Source organism: Bos indicus, chromosome 26, assembly GCF_029378745.1.
Source record: "Bos indicus isolate NIAB-ARS_2022 breed Sahiwal x Tharparkar chromosome 26, NIAB-ARS_B.indTharparkar_mat_pri_1.0, whole genome shotgun sequence".
NCBI classification, from domain to species: Eukaryota; Metazoa; Chordata; class Mammalia; order Artiodactyla; family Bovidae; genus Bos; species Bos indicus.
The window spans coordinates 34762618-34781715 of record NC_091785.1 but is presented as its reverse complement, the minus strand read 5'-3'; the positions used below and the strand labels follow the sequence as shown (position 1 = coordinate 34781715).

Below are 19098 nucleotides of genomic sequence, written 5' to 3'. Positions count from 1 at the left end.
ACCAAGGCAGATGTGATCTCTTCATCCTGTCAAGTTTTAGGGGCATTTACTCTGTATCTTTCTTACTCTTATCTTTCTTATGATACTCGCCTTACTCTACCTTAGATTACAGTATTTGAACGTTAGTCTTCGCTCATCACCAGACTACCAACTCCTTTACAGCAAAGAATGTTTCTAACCTATCTACCATATGCATTTAACTCATAGCAAACGCATCTACTGGCTGATGTAAACGAAGCAAGAGATTAGATTTCAAGGGATATATGCTTGAGAAATGCAAAGTACTTCCATTACTAGTGAAAGTGAAAGTCGCTCAGTTGTGCCTGACTCTGTGACCCTGTGTCTACACAGTCCATGGAATTCTCTAGGCCAGAATACTAGAGTGTGTAGTCTTTCTCTTCTCCAGGAGATCTTCCCAATCCAGGGATCAAACCCAGGTCTCCCACACTGCAGGTGGATTCTTTACCAGCTGAGCCACAAAGGAAGCTCTATTACTATCATACTAGTAATAAAGCTGCATGTCTCAAAAGATTCATTCATTCAATGTGTTAATTAAACAGTTATTGCGCATTGTGCTAGATACCAGAGAAGCTATGGGGACCCAAAGATTAATAAAATAGAATCCTTGTTCTCAAGGAGCTTACTGACAAGGAAGAGAAAATAAAATGCACATAAATGACTCTAATGCCAGGGAGACTGTAATAACTGACATTAAAAGCATTAAAATTTAATATTAAAAGCATAGGAATAGTCAAGTCAGTTCAGAAAATGGAGTCACCTACCACCCCAGGCTTTGGAGAAGTAGGTGCTATAAAAATGCGGGATCACAGCAGACATGACACTAATTCAGAAGGGTGCTTTTTATGCTGAGGTCTACCTGTAAATGTTTCTCTGAAGACAGGCAGCCATACATATGCCTGCAAATTTTCAGTTTCTGATCTATGGCTGTGTACTTCTGAAACAAGTATCAGAGATTCTGAGAAAATCTCCTTAAAGCTTAAGCTTGGGAAAAAATCTATGCATCTAAAGTAATTTGGTTACCCAAGCAAACTTAACTAAAAATGAACTTTGAGAAGAAAAATCTCACAGTTAGCCAAATCAAGATATTTGATATGTTTATATCACAAGGCTATTATAATCATTTTGAAGCAAATTTTCAAAATATATGTCATGAAAAACAGGTATTCATAGTCCTTAACACTAACTTAGAAATTTAAATCCACGCAATTTTGCAGCTTGGTAAGGTAGGTGCTTACCTACCCGCAGCAACAGTGCAGAATAATATCCTGAATTACTTACTCAATAAAATGAAATAAAAAATGAACCCATCTATTAGAATGGCTAAAAGTTTTAAAAACAAAACAACAACAACAAAAAACACCCACTCTGACAAGGACGCGGAACAACAGCTCTCATATGTTGCCCCTGGGCTGCAAAATGATAAACCCACTTGGAAAGAGTTTTGCAAATACACACTTACTACTACATGATCCAGAAATCCTACTCTTAGGTACTTCCAGAAGTGAAATGAAAATCTAAGTCCACACAAAAATCTGTGAATGTTTACGATGGCCTCATTTGTAATTATCTCAAACTGGCCCCCAAATCCCTCAGCTGGTGAATGGATAAACAACGGAGGTACATCCGTACAACAGAATACTACTCAGTAGTATAAAGTAGTATCTGTTTGTGACCAAAATCACAGAAGACTCTCAAATGCATGGAAGTGAAATAAAGAAAAACCAGATTCAAAAGGCTGACTATATTTTTATGACTTTCTGAAAAAGAGAAAACTTGGGATGAAAACGGATCAATGATTGCTAGGGGCAGAGGCAGAAATAGGATGACCGGGAAGGGACATGAGGTAAGGAGATGGAGCTGCTGTGTATCTTGACTGCAGTGGTGGTTATAAAACTGTGTCTGTCAAACTCACAGAATCAGAGACACTGAGCTGTACTGTGTATAACACACCTCAATCTAAAAAAAAAAAAAAAGATAAAACCTTTTTTTAAAAAGTAAAAAACACCAACATTTTCCCTAATATATTTCTAAATGACTACTGCTAAAAAAAAGTAAACGAAAGCAGGAAAAACAGAAGAGTTATTTTCTAATTTAAAACTGGAAATAAAATCCAAATATTAACTGATTTAAGTAAACCACAATTTGGTGACTATGGCTAGGAAAAAACAGTACCAATTAGCAGAGCAATAAAATGCTATACCAGGGTGGGGAGGTGACTCGTGATGTTTCACATCTTGTCCAAATCTACACACACCATTCTTTCCCTAGGTCAGGTTACCCACACACCACGCTTGAGCAAGCCTGGCTGAAAATATGATAGCTTAAAAACTCCCGTGACTTCCCTCTTCCACATTTGCCCTTCGAGCTGTGCTCCTAAGCTGCAGCTTTGTATTTGTCCAGCCCCTGTTCTGCTCCCTACATGTGGTTCAGTCACATTCTTTGAGAGCAGTTTTTCTCAGGAGATTTCAGGTTAAAATAAAACAGTGCTCCTAAATGAAAATAATTCCGGGGAAGTAAAACAGGCTGTTACTCACAAAATATAATTTCTTCTAATATTATTTAGAGAATTCAATTCTCATGATAATTTTAATACACACATACTTTGAAGGTTGACAAGAAGTAAACTATACCTCCAGGAAAAAATTAACCAAATAGGGATCTTGTTTCAGCTTTGCACACACAATGCAGAGAAACTGAATTTCTTCATTTTCTGTTGGCGTTGCAAGGACTTCACCACACAGTCGAATCAGCTTCTGTCAAAAAATTTAAAACAAAATTTAAACTTAGGCTATTTTTTTAACAAGTATCTAAACAGCCATTCATTCACTTTCAGGATATTTAAAATTTTAAATAATGCAAATACATTGCATTTTCCAGAAAGAACACTATTTGCAATCACCTGTATCAAACAGGTGCTAGTATCAAGTTTTTCAAACATGTTATTCTAAAAAATTAGTGAGGTATTTAATAAACTTCTTGAGATGTCATGGAAGTGAGTATATGGTAAAATTAATGTATAAAATTTTAAGAGAGAAATATAGAGACATGCAGTGCATTTAATACAATGTCATGCATCAAGAAAGTTTCAAGTATCAACATGTGCTACTTTGCATGTTATTTTTACTCTTAGAAAAATCATATAAAATTACTTCTATGCAAAAAGCAGCGAACCAAATAGTTCGATGTAAAGGGAAGGAGCTACCTGCACGGGCCTGTGCACGTTGATGTGCGGGAGTAGCGGCTGCCGGATTTTCCCCAGGAGTTTGGTATAGAACACCAAGACTTGCTGTTTCATTCCTGGAGGACACTGGGTGCAGGAGAACAAAACACAAACAAGAAAAAACAGACAGTGCAAACTTATTTACTCCAAAGCTTGAAAAAAACCAGAGACAATGTATGTGAATGTATTCCACCTTCAAAAATCAATGCAATTAGACAACAGTTAATGACTTTGTCTAAATAAAATTCTGAATCAAATTATTACTGACTGGTATTCTATAAATAAAATTTATAAGAGTGTGTGAGACCAAAGCCTGATGTAATCACAAACAGCATGGTGATAATGTGCCATGGAGACTGGAGTTTGGTTCAGGTAATGCCAAGCTGTTAATGTTCTAAATGCTAGGGTAAAAGGAAACTCCCTGGCCCAGGCAAAGGCAGCATCTTATCACTTACATTTATGACAGGTAATCAATAACCTTTCATCATATATATGGAGGAGTAAATAAAGTCTAACACATGTATGTAAATAAAGGAATCCTGCGATTCATGGGGTCGCAAAGAGTCGGACACGATTGAGCGACTGATCTGATCTGATGTATAAATGGCTGTGATTTAATCTAACAATGCTATTTTAAATTAGTCACAAAATTATTTACATTATGATTATTATAGGCAATGAATATTTAATAAATAAGTTTTGATAACATGCCAATTGTTTTAAATATTTGCTGAAAGGCAGATAAACCTGACGATTACGCATGCTGTAAATTAAGAGAGTATGAGTTAGCAAGGTTACACGTTCTAAAATTAACCTGCTTATGTTGACTCAGATTTAAAATAGTCACAAAACATTTCCAAAACATCAACATAGACACATTATATGGAAATAGCATAAGCTATAATCTTAAGCCCAATAGTATGTGAAGATAGTAAATACCTTAAATTATACAGATAAAATACAATATTTATAATCATCAATATCAAAATAAAATTCCCAGTAGAATAATTACTAACATTTGCTCAGAAATTGATTAATATTTGTTCAATATAATGTTGCATAATCTCTCTCTATAAAGGACAGGAAAAAGGAGGGAGGAAGGGAATGAATTGGAAGATACTAGTGAGTAGATATTTAGCTAGAAAATAAAAACTGAATGAATCTAACCTAAAAATGAATTGGAGAATTACAGACTTAATTAAAAGGAAATCGTCTTCAATACGACTTCATAATTCTATTTGCTGTTCAAACATCTGTTTGAGATTTCTTTAGTTTGATTTTCACATATATTACAGAAATTCACAGAACAGAAGCACCAATTTTTAGAGCTGGGGGAGGCCTGTTGCTGATCAACTCTTTATTTTTAAAGAGGAGGAAGATTCATCAAAGAGACTTACTTGAACTGGTTCCACTCATCAGAAGTGTTAATGTCAGAATGATCAGTGATATTTTCTTTCAGGATTATGAAAAATAATTTTTGTAACCCAATATTCAATGGGATCCTTCTCATTTCCTTTGATTCTGAGCATTTGCACTTGAGTAGATTTTTATAAATGTTTATACTGTAATTCTAAGCAGCCTAAGTACCAGTTGTCTAGAGGATGTGGGAGCTTTGCTACCTCTATGGAAAGTCATACTCATACAGGCCATACAACTTTCTTTTTTTTTCATGTACTGACTTGAATCCTTCCATGCTTAATATACACCTCTACAGTTAAATTTAGTGCTTGGCAGCTTCTTTATCTCTAAGACATGAAAACATATATTACATGTACTTGCCTAAGAACATCATGTGGATTAGGAACTTACATCAGCTTTCCCTAAGGTATATAATGTTTCCAAGATCTTGTGATGAAGTAAATATTCCATACATGGCCCCGTCTCTCCAAATTCCCGTTCATTTTCTTCTTGTACTAAGATAACTAACATCTGTTCCAGATGAGATGGAATATTTGTATCTGTCACCGGGGCTTTATCATCTAAAAAATAAAGACATTCATCAAGTATTCAAACATTTTTAAATTGTACATTTGCACCTAAAATACTCTTTGTATTTCCCTGTTTCTATTCAGAGAAAAATCTGAATTGTTCACACGGGTGAGGTTTATATCTTATTCAAATACAATCTATATTCTGAAAGATATTCTAAAGCTAATACTCATGCATAATAATTCAGAAAAGGAACCATTTATGGGGTATGGAAATGGAAACATGATCAGAAAAAAGAACAAATAACCTCAGAACTTTGTATGCATTTATAATTTAAAAAAGTTATTTCAATTAGCCAGTTCAGAAGATCTAAACTTTCAGTTCAGTTCAGTCACTCAGTTGTGTCCAACTCTGCAACTCCATGGACTGTAGCACACCAGACCTCCCTGTCCATCACCAACTCCTGGACTTTACTCAAACTCATGTCCATTGAGTCAGTGATGCCATCCAACCATCCTATTCTCTCTTGTCCTCTTCTCCTCCCACCTTCTATCTTTCCCAGCATCAGGGTCTTTTCCAATGAGTCAGTTCTTTGCATCAGGTGGCCAAAGTATTGGAGTTTCAGCTTCAGCATCAATCCTTCCAATGAACACTCAGGACTGATCTTTAGGATGGACTGGTTGGATCTCTTTGCTGTCTGAGGGACTCTCAAAAGTCTTCTCTAACACCACAGTTCAAAAGAATCAATTCTTCGGCACTCAGCTTTCTTTATAATCCAATTCTCACATCCATACATGACTACTGGAAAAACCATAACCTTGACTAGACGGACCTTTGTTGGCAAAGTAATGTCTCTGCTTTTTAATATGCTGTCCAGGTTGGTCATAACTTTTCTTCCAAGGAGTGTCTTTTAATTTCATGACTGCAGTCACCATCTGCAGTGATTTTGGAGCCCCAAAAAATAAAGTCTGCCACTGTTTCCTCATCTATTTGCCATGAAGTGATGGGACCAGATGCCATGATCTTAGTTTTCTGAATGTTGAGGTTTAAACCAACTTTTTCACTTTTCCTCTTTCACTTTCATCAAGAAGCTTTTTAGTTCCTCTTCACTTTCTGCCATAAGGGTGGTGTCATCTGCATATCTGAGGTTATTGATATTTCTCCCAGCAATCTTGATTCCAGCTTGTGCTTCATCCAGCCCAGCGTTTCTCATGATGTACTCTGCATATAAGTTAAATAAGCAGGGTGAGAATATACAGCTTTGATGTACTCCTTTTCCTATTTGGAACCAATCTGTTGTTCCATGTCCAGTTCTAACTGTTACTTCCTGACCTCCCATCTCTTGAAGAATTTTCCAGTTTCTTGTGATCCACAGAGTCAAAGGCTTTGGCATAGTCAATAAAACAGAAATAGAAGTTTTTCTGAACCTCTCCTGCTTTTTCAATGATCCAGAGGATGTTGGCAATTTGATCTCTGGTTCCTCTGCCTTTTCTAAAATCAGCTTGAACATCTGGAAGTTCACAGTTCACATATTGCTGAAGCGTGGCTTGGAGAATTTTGAGCATTACTTTACTAGCGTGTGAGATGAGTGCAATTGTGCGGTAGTTTGAGCATTCTTTGGCATTGCCTTTCTTTGGGATTGGAATGAAAACTGACCTCTTCCAGTCCTGTGGCCACTGCTGAGTTTTCCAAATTTGCTGGCATATTGAGTGCAGCACTTTCACAGCATCATCTTTTAGGATTTGAAACAGCTCAACTGGAATTCCATCACCTCCACTAGCTTTGTTCATAGTGATGCTTCCTAAGGCCGACTTGACTTCACATTCCAGGATGTCTGGCTCTAGGTGAGCGATCACACCTTCGTGATCATCTGGGTGGTGAAGATCTTTTTTGTACAGTTCTGTGTATTCTTGCCATCTCTAAACTTTAGGTCTCTTTATACAAAAATAAGTTGGCCTTGAATGTTAAGCTGAATAATGCAGGATATGCGGAGAGGACAGGCTTGGTTTTGATCACTGCTACATTGCTTTGTGGGCTTCCCAGGTGGCACTAGTGGGAAGAACCTGCCTGCTAATGCAGGAGACCTAAGAGACATGGGTTTGATCTCTGGGTCAGGAAGAGCCCCTGGAGAAGGGCATGGCAATCCACTCCAATAGTCTTGCCTGGAGAATCCCTTGGACAGAGGAGCCTGGTAGGCTATAGTCCACAGAGTTGCAAAGAATCAGACAGGACTGAAGCGACTTAGCATGAACATTGCTTTGTAATATTGGGAAGTCAAGACTTGAACTGCCCCCAATTCATCTCCAGATCTGAAAACATGAAGAGCCCAAAAAAAACCCTCTATTGAAAATTTCTGACATCTCCTCTCATCAGCAGATATCTACTCCCAAAGTAAAAGCTGCTTCTCAGGAAAATTCTTACAAAATACTGATTTTTTTAAAGTAAAAATTAATGAATACTTTTAACATAGTAAAAACACATGGTTTTACCAACCTAAATTTATTATATAAGGGTTAAATTACTATTATAAAATGTGAAGTGTTATAAAATGTTTAAATATAAAGTGTATTAGGGAATGACAAGTTTTTTTACGTCTCTATTGTTCTTTGCTTAGTACTGCTATAGCTTGTGCAATACAATCCTGGTCTGCTGTGTATCTGATGATATAAAGCTCCGTCTGTACACTTACACATGTATGTGTATATATACACACACAGACTAAACCATAATACTAAAGGCTTATGGAGAAAACAAGGCAAAGAGAAGAGTCACTTTTGTTCCCAGGAGGACGTATCAAATACGACTGAGTATGGGATAGTATTAAGAGCATGAGTCCTGGACTTGGACAACCTGGATTCAAGCTTTGGCTCTGTCTCTTTTAGCTGGGTGACCTGGGCAAACTACTTAAGCCTCAGTACCAACATCTGTGAAATGGAGCTGATCAAACCAGTAAGTGCTACTGTATGATTTCAACGAAATAATGTGTGTGAAGCCCAGTGCCTTAGCACACAGTAAGAATTCAAAGAACGTTAACTTATGATGTCTCACTTCATTTTCTTCTAAAATGAGTAGCCTAGGGCTAATAAAAGATGGTGTGTAATTTTATTTGAAATTTACTTTTTACAAGTATTTTTTCACCTGTTTTATATAAACATTCCAGGAAAGAATGAATATTTAAGCATGGTTTGATTACACATATTTATGGAGAAAAACAGTCAAAAAGACCTTTTTTTTGAGAAATAAATGAACTATTAGCTCAACTTGACAGGATTAAAATCCGAGCTCCCTAGAAGATCTAGTTTCTGCTGTCCACTCTCACCATCCTAAACCATGTTTAGACCCCAGGGCCTTTGCATAAGCTATTCCTTCTACTGAAATGCCTTTGCCCTCCTTATCTACCTCAAAAGTTACTGCTCATCCTCAAGCCCGGGGTCAGACCCCGCCTCCTAGTTTTCTCCCTGCTTCCTTCTCTCTCTGTGCCTGACCCACTTTTTTGTCCCATACTTTATTGTAACATATACACTTGCTTTTGCTATGAGATTGCAAAAAAAAAATCATTTACAGCAAGAACTTACAGGCCTTCCTTTAAAGCATTTCCTTAAGACTATGGAGGGGTGAAAAACTCACAAGGGTTAAGAATAGCCATTTTTTGAAAAGATTGCTTCTGTCAAAAACCTTTTCTATAGATGTGCCATCTAAACATCCAAATTGAGGTGAAAATTACACTTCACATTTAAAGGTGTATATATAGATAGTTTGCTATCACTTATTACATAAAAATGAGGAATTTCTTACTTTTAAAGAATTATCTATGACCCCACCAGCCTGCCAAATCAACTTTTTGTTTCTTCATGTATTCTTTCAGTTAAAAAAATATGTGTTCAATCTGCACATCCACTAGCGTTGACCTCTATATTCCTTAAGGGAGCCCAGAGGCTTATGGAGCAAGGCTACTACTCTATTTCCTATTTCAGAGGTTGCCAAACTTCAGCTCAGGGAACAAACCCAGCCTTGCCATCTGCTTTAATAAAGTTGTACTGGAACAAAGGAATGCTCTTCTTTTAATGTATTATGGAAGGTTGCTTTTGCACTGTAACAACAGAATTGAATAGTTGCAACAGAGACTGTATGGCCTACAAAGCCTAAGATATTTACTGTCTGACCCTTTACAGAAAAACTTTGCCAAACTTTGACCTAATTTATTCACATTTCCCCATATTCGCTCTTCAGCCTATTCACTAAGAAAGACTGAAGCACAAAGAAGATAACTTCCAAAGACGTCCACACCATGTCCACTCTTTTCCTGCATTGACACCCATATGTTTTCCTTTCTGCCTTAATTTTATGGATGTGAGCTGTCCATAAACCTATGAAGGCTAAGCCTTCGCTAATGCACTAGGATCCCATAACCCACTTGCCAACTTAAGGATATGGCTCAGAAATTATCTCCTATGACTCTCGTCCCACCTTTCCTTCTCTACCAGCTCATTCTCACCAAAGTACAAATGGAAGTACCTTCCATCTTAAAAAAAAAAATTAACCCCCCTACCCCCACCCAAGGCCACTTCTCCCTGCGGCTGTTGATCTGTCTCTCAGCTCTCCTTTCCACTAACACTCCTCAAGAGAGCGGTCTTCACACACCATCCAAATATGTTCTCTGTCCATTGTCTCTTACACTTTCTCCAATCAGGTCTCCTCTCTCTTTCTTGCTATTAAAAGGGCCCTTATCAAGGCCACTGATGAGCTCCTCATGGCTGAATCCAATGATCCATTCCTAGCCTTCATCAACTTGACATCATTAGACACTTTGATCCTTCTCTCCACTTCCAGCTTCAAGAACACCATTCTCTCTTGGCAGTCTGGCTCATCACTGGCAAAAGCAAAATCTCCTTTGCTTGCTGTCATTCTCATTTTCCTAATCGCTGAACACTGAGTATGAGGGCTCAGTTCTTGAATACTTTTTTTCTTCCTTCTGTCTGTAGCTATCCCTGGGTAATCTCAGCTAGTCTCATGGCTTTAAATCCCACTTAAGTGAAATGAAAGTGAAGTCGCTCAGTGGTGTCTCTCTTTGGACTCTTTGGTCGTGTCCGACCCCATGGACTGTAGCCTGCCAGGCTCCTGTGTCCATGGGATTCTCCAGGCAAGAATACTGGAGTGGGTTGCCATTTCCTACTCCAGGGAATCTTCCCGACCCAGGGATCGAACCCAGGTCTCCCGCATTGCAGGCAGACACTTTACCCTCTGAGCCACCAGGGAAGTCCTACTTACATGCTAATAATTCTCAATTCCATGTCTAGTTTATTCCTCCACCCTAAATCCCAGATCCCTTTTTCTTACTGTCTGCTTGACAATATCCAGCTGCACATACAATGGGTGTCTCAAATTAAACAAGTCCAAAATGTTCTCACAAACCTGCTCCTCCCGGAATCTCCTCATCCCATTCTCCATGAGTGCTCCTTCTATTATTCCAACTGCCTAAGCCCCAACATTTGGAGTTATCCTTCATTCTTATTCTTTCATACCCAATATTCAATCCATTAACAACTTTCTTTAAAATATACCCAGAGTACAATCACTTCTCACACGTCCACCCTGGTCTGAGCCACCGACATTGCTCAGACCATTGCAACAGTCCCCTGTTCTACCAACTTCACCTCTGCACACTTGCAATCTAAGTTTCTTGCAGAAGCCAGAGTGATCTCTTTAAAGCCGATTATGTTACACCTCTGCTCAAAACCCTTTAAAGGCTCCCCATCTTAGAGTAAAAGCCAAAGCCCTCGCAATGGCTTCAAGGCCTTGGGTGAACTTGCGCCCCTCCCCTGTCGATGTCATCCCCTCCCATTTCTCTCCTTGTTCACTTTGTTCCAGCCACACTTCCTGTGGTCCCCAGTGCATGCCAAGTGCTGCACCCTGCAGCCTCAGGGAGTGTGCACTGAGCGCCCTCCTGGATCTTTTCCCTAGACACCTCCAGGCTTGCTTCCTCCTTCCTTCAGATTCAGCTCAGAAGTCACCTGGGGTAATGAGGATTTCTCTCATCTTAAAGAGCCGTCTGTCTCCAATGGCTCTGTCCCCACTCCCCAAACACTTCCATCCCTTTCAGCCTGCTTCATTTTCTCCTTAGCACTTATCATCCGACACACTATGAGAACTTGTCTATTGTTTGCTTCCTCCTAATCAATATATCTCGGAAAAGGGAATGGCAGCCCACTCCAGTATTCTTGTCTGGAGAATCCCATGGACAGAGGAGCCTGGCAAGCTACAGTCCATGGTGTCTCAAGAGTCGGACATGACAGAGTGATTAATACAATCAATATATCTGGGCTTCCTGACTGGCTCACTGGTAAAGGATCAGCCTGTCAATGCAGGAGACGCAGGGTTCCATCCATGAGTTGGGAAGATCCCCTGGAGAAGGAAATGGCAACCCACTCCAGTATCCTTGCCTGGAAAATTTCATGGACAGTGGAGCCTGGTAGGCTACATAGTCCATGGAGGTGCAAAGAGTCAAACACAATTTAGCAACTAAACAACAACCATCAACATACAAGCTCTGTTAGGACAGATATTTTGTCTATTTGAGTGGCATACCACCCAGTGCCCAGAACAACACTGACACACAGTGGGTGTTCAACAGCTGTATTTTTGAATGAGAGGAATGAAAATAAATTGCTTATAAGTTTCATGCAAAATAACTTTGAAGAGTAGTTTGTATTTTAATATTTCATAAATTTTCTGTTTAATTAATATCAGCATGGTTTCTTACCTGAAGTCTCTATATAGTAATGGGTAATTGCCTTCCAGTGGTAAACAAAATCTTCTTGTAAAGGAAGAGAAGGTGCAAGCTATACAAACACAAACAAAAAGACCACAACAATTAAGAAAATGGCATTAAAATTTTCATATTAAATATAACTGTATTTTTCTACTAATGATGCAAAAGCAGCATATAAATAAGGAATGAGCTTTAATTTGATTCTGTATGTCAACTATCAAGGAGAAACAAAGACAATGTCAAATCCAAGAAAGTAATATAATTTATTAAGAAAGAGGAAAAACACATTTATCAGTGTTATTAGTAATTATAGTATTGGGTTTTTTTTCTCCTTCCCTGAAAGTAGTTACTATACATGACTTCAAAAGTAACAGAGTTCAATGAAAACACACACTATTCTATTACTAAAGTATCAGTAAAATGAATTATTGATAACCAGGGATCTTTGTACCTAGGACTTTGAAATGCAAAACAGTAAAGAGCTGCTATGTAACAGTTACACATCACCACTACTAAAATACATACCAAAGTCAGCCCTGTAATCAGAGCAAAACTGTTCTCTATTTTCAATGACATACAAAAGTCAATCTTTTCTTTTTAAGCCTAGATTAGGCAGTGCATATTTTTAGCAAAATGACCACAGGAACAAGACACTACCAATTTAAATTCCACAAAGTCAAAAACGTCTCACATTTTTGATTTTGAAATTTACTTCAGACGTTTTAAGGCCAAAACTATATCCCTTCAACCATCTCATTGCAAACTTAAAAGTATTTTAAATGGGTATTAAACAGATAGAAAAAGATTTGGATGCACCTTTACAATATTTTCTGTTCTTTAAAATGAGTGACAGAGAGAGCATGCTCTCCCAGTCCTAGCATTGTCAATAAATTTTCATCAGAAAGTACAGCTGACCCAGTTTTCATAATAGCAAATAGGTTTCCATTTTGGGAACCTCAACTATGGCAGTGTAATCTCCCATTTTCACAGATTCATCTAAACAGATGACCTAAGAGGTCATGTTACTTCTGAACTTCTACTTGTTCCATTTTGATTGGTTCTCCCATAAAGACCTCAAAGTTCAAAACCCTTCAAAACAATTTCCAAACTACTGAGTAAATTATAAACATTGGTCATGATATCTAAGTGTTTCAATCCAGAAGATGAAACGTAATCAGGAAACAAATGGACCTGAAAAATTTTCTGCAATCATCAATATCTTTCTGCCAACTTTTTCATCCGTGCCTATTCACACCACTCTGATAGTACTGCATTAAGAGAATGTAAATATTCATCTCATTTCCAAATAGAAAGCTATGAAAAAATTTAAAGACTTTAAGATCCTTAACAATGGAGTTAAAAATCTTTGGCATTACTATACTTCAGGAACATGGAGAGAGAAAACTCGTGGGAGACTGAGAAAAAAATTAGAGAAATAAGAAAGAAAGAATTAATTTGGGAAAATAATCTTCCTGAAACTTTTAGATTAAAAAGTCAGTTTTAATCAGCTACTTATTTTTAGAATCTCCTCAAAATATACAGAATTTCTCTTGTGTTATAGACCTTTTAATACACTAGCTTTATGCAGTATTAACAAGTGTTATTAATCAATTAATTCTGTATTAACAATTGGGACAAACCCAAATGAAATTTGGTGTTTCAAAAAATGTACTGAGTTTGTTAAGTGTAAATATTACGCTTTGTTTAATTTTTCCAAGGGAATTTCCAGGGTATATCACTTTCCCGGAGAAATCTGGCCAGACTTCCTGTCGAGGGCACAGTCCTTTCCACACGTGCTTGCGGCATCCTCTCCCTGACTGCCGGCTCCCTCTCTCCCAGCCCTGAGCCCATGCTGGTGACTGTTGAGTTATCCATCTCCTCCACCAGACTGTGAACTCAGTGAGTTTACAAAGATTATATCATCTTGTTCATCACCGAACCCCCAGTTTCCAAGTCAATGATGGCGCATAGTAAACACTGAATAATGTTTATTGAGTGAATACAGGGCAGCTGCTGCCATTTAGTGAGTAGGTACATGCCAGGGCTTCCCTGGTGGCTCAGCTGGTAAAGCATCAGCCTGCAATGCGGGAGACCCGGGTTCCATCCCTGGGTCGGGAAGATCCCCTGGAGAAGGATATGGCAACCCACTCCAGTACTCTTGCCTGGAAAATTCCATGGATGGAGGAGCCTGGTAGGCTACAGTCCATGGGGTTGCAAAGAGTCAGACACGACTAAGTGACTTCATTTTTCTTTCACTTTTATGTGCCAGGCACAGTGCCAAAGTTTACACTTACATGTGGCCTTAAATTCTCACAATAAACTCTGACTTTTCCCAAACTCTTGTCAAGACTTAGAGCCATTCACTGACCTGCAGAAGGCAACACTACTGGTAATTAAAAACCTGGAGTTCTTTCCCCAAAATACCTACCACACAAAAGGACCTACCTAGCTGATAACTCCAGAGAAGGCAATGGCAGCCCACTCCAGTACTCTTGCCTGGAAAATCCCATGATGGAGGAGCCTGGTAGGCTGCAGGCCATGGGGTTGCGAAGAGTCGGACACAACTGAAGTGACTTAGCAGCAGCAGCAGCAGCTGATAACTCAGATGAGAAGTAGTGTTCTCAGAGCCCTGCCTGCAGCCTCTCAGGCATCATCAACATTCCAGGCCCAACTCTTTTAAATTGCTTCTTCCTCCGGGCAATTTTGTGACACCCCCCACCTATCTCTTCTGCTGCTGTATGTCCAGCTCAAGTCTCACTTCCTCCAGGGAGCCTTCCAGTCCTAAGTGCTTGCTCCCCTCCTCCTACAGAACGCACTGACAGAACAATGATCCAAATAGTAACAATAATGATTAACATTTATTAAGCACTTACTATGTGCCAGGCACTGCATTAAGTACCGGTCATTCTAATTTTCACAATTCTATCAGATAGGTCTAATTACTTCCATTTTACTGTGAGGGAAGCCAGCTGTGCTGCAGCCCATGGGATCCCAAAGAGTAGGACACGACTCACTGACTGAACAACAAAAATGAGGAACTGAAACATACAAAGACTAAGTAAGTTGTCCAGTGAACAAGTAGGGGGCAGAGGCAAGCCCAGAACCCTGCTCTGTCTGGCTCTAGGGGCCAGGCCACAAGCTTGGGCACGGCTTATACTTCAACCTGTGCGTCTGTTCTGCCTACCAGTGCAGTCTCACCGTGAACTCGCACTGTGCTTTCTTGATGGGCTCCTAAAACGTATGCTGCGTGACTAAAGGATGACAGTTAAAGAGCACTTGCTGGAAAAGAATACACTTAAGAAAACACTACCTACGTTTCATTTGACATTTTAATTCCTACTGCAGAGTAGATTTTTAAGGAATTGCTAGTTTCAACAATCATCATTAAATCTTAATTATAATTTTACAAGAAAATAATAATGCATCCAAATTCTGAAAGATGACTTACCTTGAACTAACTAGTTAAGACAGATAAAACATTTTTTCCTGACATTGCCCTTTTATCCTCCTGGAATAAATCTGCCTTCAAGGATGGAACTGACTGGAATTACAAGATATTAGTCCCTGGCAGACTACCTCACACAGACTAAGGCCCTCAACAAATACTGAGTTGTACTAATGGAAGGTGTTTTATTTATCCTTTGGAGAAGCTGGGCTAAAATGATCCACCTCAGAACTAATTAGATGAGAGGCCTGATTTCAGACTTGTGGCAACTAGCTAATTTCCTGACTCTTACTAGCCAATCATTTCTATCCTGAAGGAAAGCTGTCATTTCTGAAAAAGGACGCAAGAGTTACATTACAGTTTTTGTTTTCGCTCAAGGTGTGAATTCCTCTCCTAAACTCAAAATGTAGCCTATCAGATTAATAACACATCTTCAAGCACTGATCTTTGAAAATATCTTAGTTGTATGTCATCCTTTTAAGTAGTTAACAGGAAGTGAGAAGAAATCATTAATTAAACAATAAGGACAACTCTACACCTAAACCCTATTTAAATGAATGTGTATCTGGTTGACCCTAAAAAACACATTTGAAGATGGATCCAACTGAATCAAAAAACCTAGAAAATAATAATACCAAAATGGTTGAGAAAACATTACAAAGATTCATACAGTGACACAATTGAAAAAAGGTCATGTCAGCATCTGTCTGCAGGATTATCTCCCTTCTCTGAAGAACCCTGATAATCGTAATTGCAATGCTATATCAGAAAATACTAATTGGGCAAACAAATTAAAAGGAGGATAGAGAAAAGCTAATGAAATGAACTGAGGAATGGTAAGATTAGGCCATAGAAAAAAAGTCAAGCAAATAAACAGAAGTGAATAAATGGAAACCAATCTTGGGCTAGGGAAAAAAAAGATATTCTTCAAATAACACAAAGATGGCTTATTCAGCATTACATATGGATTCATTTCCAAGAGAATGGTAAAAGGGAAAAGAAAAAAAAAAAAGTACACCAAAAATTTTTCATCACATTTAACTGCCTATCAAGGTAAACTAGTAAGTATCACAATTGAAAACATTAATGCTAAGTAAATAAAAACATTACTTTTCTAAATGCAGTGCATTAACTCCCAGGGGCAGGTGAATATAATCCACTTGTTTTCTAACCTCAGCAAAGCAGACAACCTGGATATTACAGAGGCAGAGTCAGACAATTTACACGGATAATTTGGGAGATGCTAACATACACAATTATAAGAAGATAATGCAGACAGAAAACACAGGCCTCAGGACAAAAATGAGTCTTTACTGTGAGAGCACTGAAAGCCATCTTTCTTTTTCTAAGTACTTATTTCTGTAAATATCGGCCTGAATTAGTATAGAATATAAATGATGTAATAAATTCTTATCCCCAATTATCTCAGTATGAAGCTGTATTCAGTGTCAAAAAAGTAAATGATTCTTGATATTTTAAGTTAAGGAATAATATAAAATGTAAATATCACTGTTTTTTATAAATTTTAATTGAATTCTAAAAGTAAGGTGCTGTAGCTGGTGTATACGCAAGAAAGAAAAATTAAAAATTGCCTTAGAGTCTAAGGCTATCATCTCCCTCAAGAGCAATACTGCTCTTCATTCATGAAAAACCGTGTCTTGCCTGATTTGATACATTCCTTTTCTCAAGAACCTGTAGCAGATCTAAAATGACTCAAAACATTTCCCACACAGCACTTAAAAACTGTACAAAAGTCTTCCATTACTGAGTTTTAAAGATCCATTTTATTTTTATCTGGCCGTAAAAACTGTTATATTGCAAATTGTGTGTTTTCCCCCCTTAAAGTTATGTAGATCTGAATGTGCTATGTCACCCAAAAACTAAACACAGAAAGAGAATGACATTAACTAAACACAGAAAGAGAATGACATTTCTAAAACTAGCCAAGTAGCACGTCTAGCAAAACTGCACTTGTTAAGAACTTCAGGGTGCATTTTTCGATTTGGGCAATTCTGCCAGCCTAAGGTAAAACAACCGAAGTAAAGCAATGCGACCCCTTATCACTGAATCAGCAGGAAGACACGTTCTTATGAGTTACTTCTCTTTTAGTAGTGTTAGATTTGAGTGCTGTCCCCCTGTGCTGGTGTCTGAAATCCTCAAATCGGGGTACAACTGCAGGAAAGACGAAAAGCGTCCAGGAAAGGAAGAGAAGAAAGGAAACAGATGGTCCTGGTGCTGGGTGAGGGCTTGGAAAATGTCTAAAGCACACTCGATCAGACCTTCCAAATGCATTTCACACCGATCAAGGAGATCCAGCTGAGTCCGGCCGCCCGGCCCGCGAGAGCAAAACCTGGCTAGATTACGAAACCGGTCGGGTGGGCTGCCTCCCTGCCAGAGCCGCGCCCCCCGGCAAGAGCACCCCGTCCTGCCCGCCCCCCCCCCAAACAAAACAAAACAAACCCAAATAGTGTTAGGCCGTTTCTTTTGTCTCGGTCAACGCTGACCACTTTTTGAGGGAGAAGGTTAACGGTCAGGGAGTCCGGGGGAGCGCCCCAAGACCTTGCCAGGTGCTCCCCGACTCCCCTGGTCCCATCGGAGGAATCGGACGACCCCCGATCCGGGCCGGGAGCGGTCGCTCCTCCCGGGGACTCCCGCCTGCCCTCTTAGAGCGAGAAAAAGGGCTCCAGGCCGGCCCGGAGCAGGAAGGAGAGCAGGGGATCCGCTCAGAGCCAGGCCCGAGGCCCCCGGCGCCCCGACGACCCCGCAGCGCCCGCCCCGGGCCTCGCTCCTTCGCGGGGCCGGGGACGCCTAGGGCCGCCGGGCCGAGGCCGCCAGGCTCTCTCTGCCCGGGGCCGGCGGCGGGGAACGTAGGCCGCCGCCATCCCTGGCCTGTCGTGCGCTCGCAGCCCCGCGGCCTTACCGCCTCCACGGCGTGCTGCAGGATGGAGGTGAACTTGGAGAACATCTTGTCCCGGGACTGCAGCAGCTTCTCCCGGGACGACCTGGAGAGCTCCTCGATCCGCCGCCGCCGCCCCTGCTGCGGCTGCCGGGGCCGCTCCAGAGTGAAGGCCGGTGCGGGGCAGGGAGGACGAGCAGAGGGCCAAGGCGGGCCCGGCCCGGCCGCTTCAGGTGTGAGCGGGCGGCGCGGCGGCTCCGGCGGGCGCGGCGACGTGGCGGGCGGCGAGGAGGGCGTTCCGCGCGGACTCTGGGCCCGCGACGCTCCAGCGGCGGTGGCTCCGGCTTCGGCTCCGGTTCGGGCTCCGGCCCCGGCTTGGACACGGTGGCAGCTCGGCTCGGGTTCCTTCCGCCCGCTCTGCCCGCCGCGGCCTGTAGGGGGCGCCGCCGCGGCCTGGGGAGGCCCCCGCCAGGCCAGGCAGACCCTGCGGCTGGGCGGCCGGACGCCGCGGGGGCGGGAGAGGCACCCAGAGGCCTCGGCCGGCCTGGGGTCGGGAGTCGGGCCTGGGCGCTGCTGCCTCAATCTCCTGCCGGCACACCGTCATGCTTACGTTTAAAAAATATAGCCGTTCCCACTGCGACTTGTTTCTCCAGTGGAAGTAAATGCCGATTTTGTAGGAAAATGAAGCCATATATGTATGTGAAATTCAGAGGTTCGTCTTTTAAGGGCAGATTTGCAAGACCGGCAAGAAAAAACACAGTATTCCCAAGGCAAACAGGAACGGTGGGTTTAGATGCTAAGAATGAGAACAAATCAAC

At 40.5% G+C, this 19098-nt stretch overlaps 1 protein-coding gene across 1 annotated transcript in view; it reads right to left on the bottom strand.

The window, feature by feature from the left end:
* FHIP2A (FHF complex subunit HOOK interacting protein 2A) overlaps window positions 1-18550 on the bottom strand; it is a 37620-nt gene extending 19070 nt beyond the window's left edge. The window contains exons 1-5 of the mRNA XM_019952922.2: window positions 18305-18550; window positions 11931-12009; window positions 5051-5220; window positions 3224-3328; window positions 2652-2774 (exon numbers count right to left, since the gene is read on the bottom strand). Coding sequence (XP_019808481.2) covers window positions 2652-2774; window positions 3224-3328; window positions 5051-5220; window positions 11931-12009; window positions 18305-18349 — 522 coding nt within the window. The 5' untranslated portion in view covers window positions 18350-18550. The remainder of the gene's footprint in view (window positions 1-2651; window positions 2775-3223; window positions 3329-5050; window positions 5221-11930; window positions 12010-18304) is intronic.
* Window positions 18551-19098: the final 548 nt, after the last annotated feature.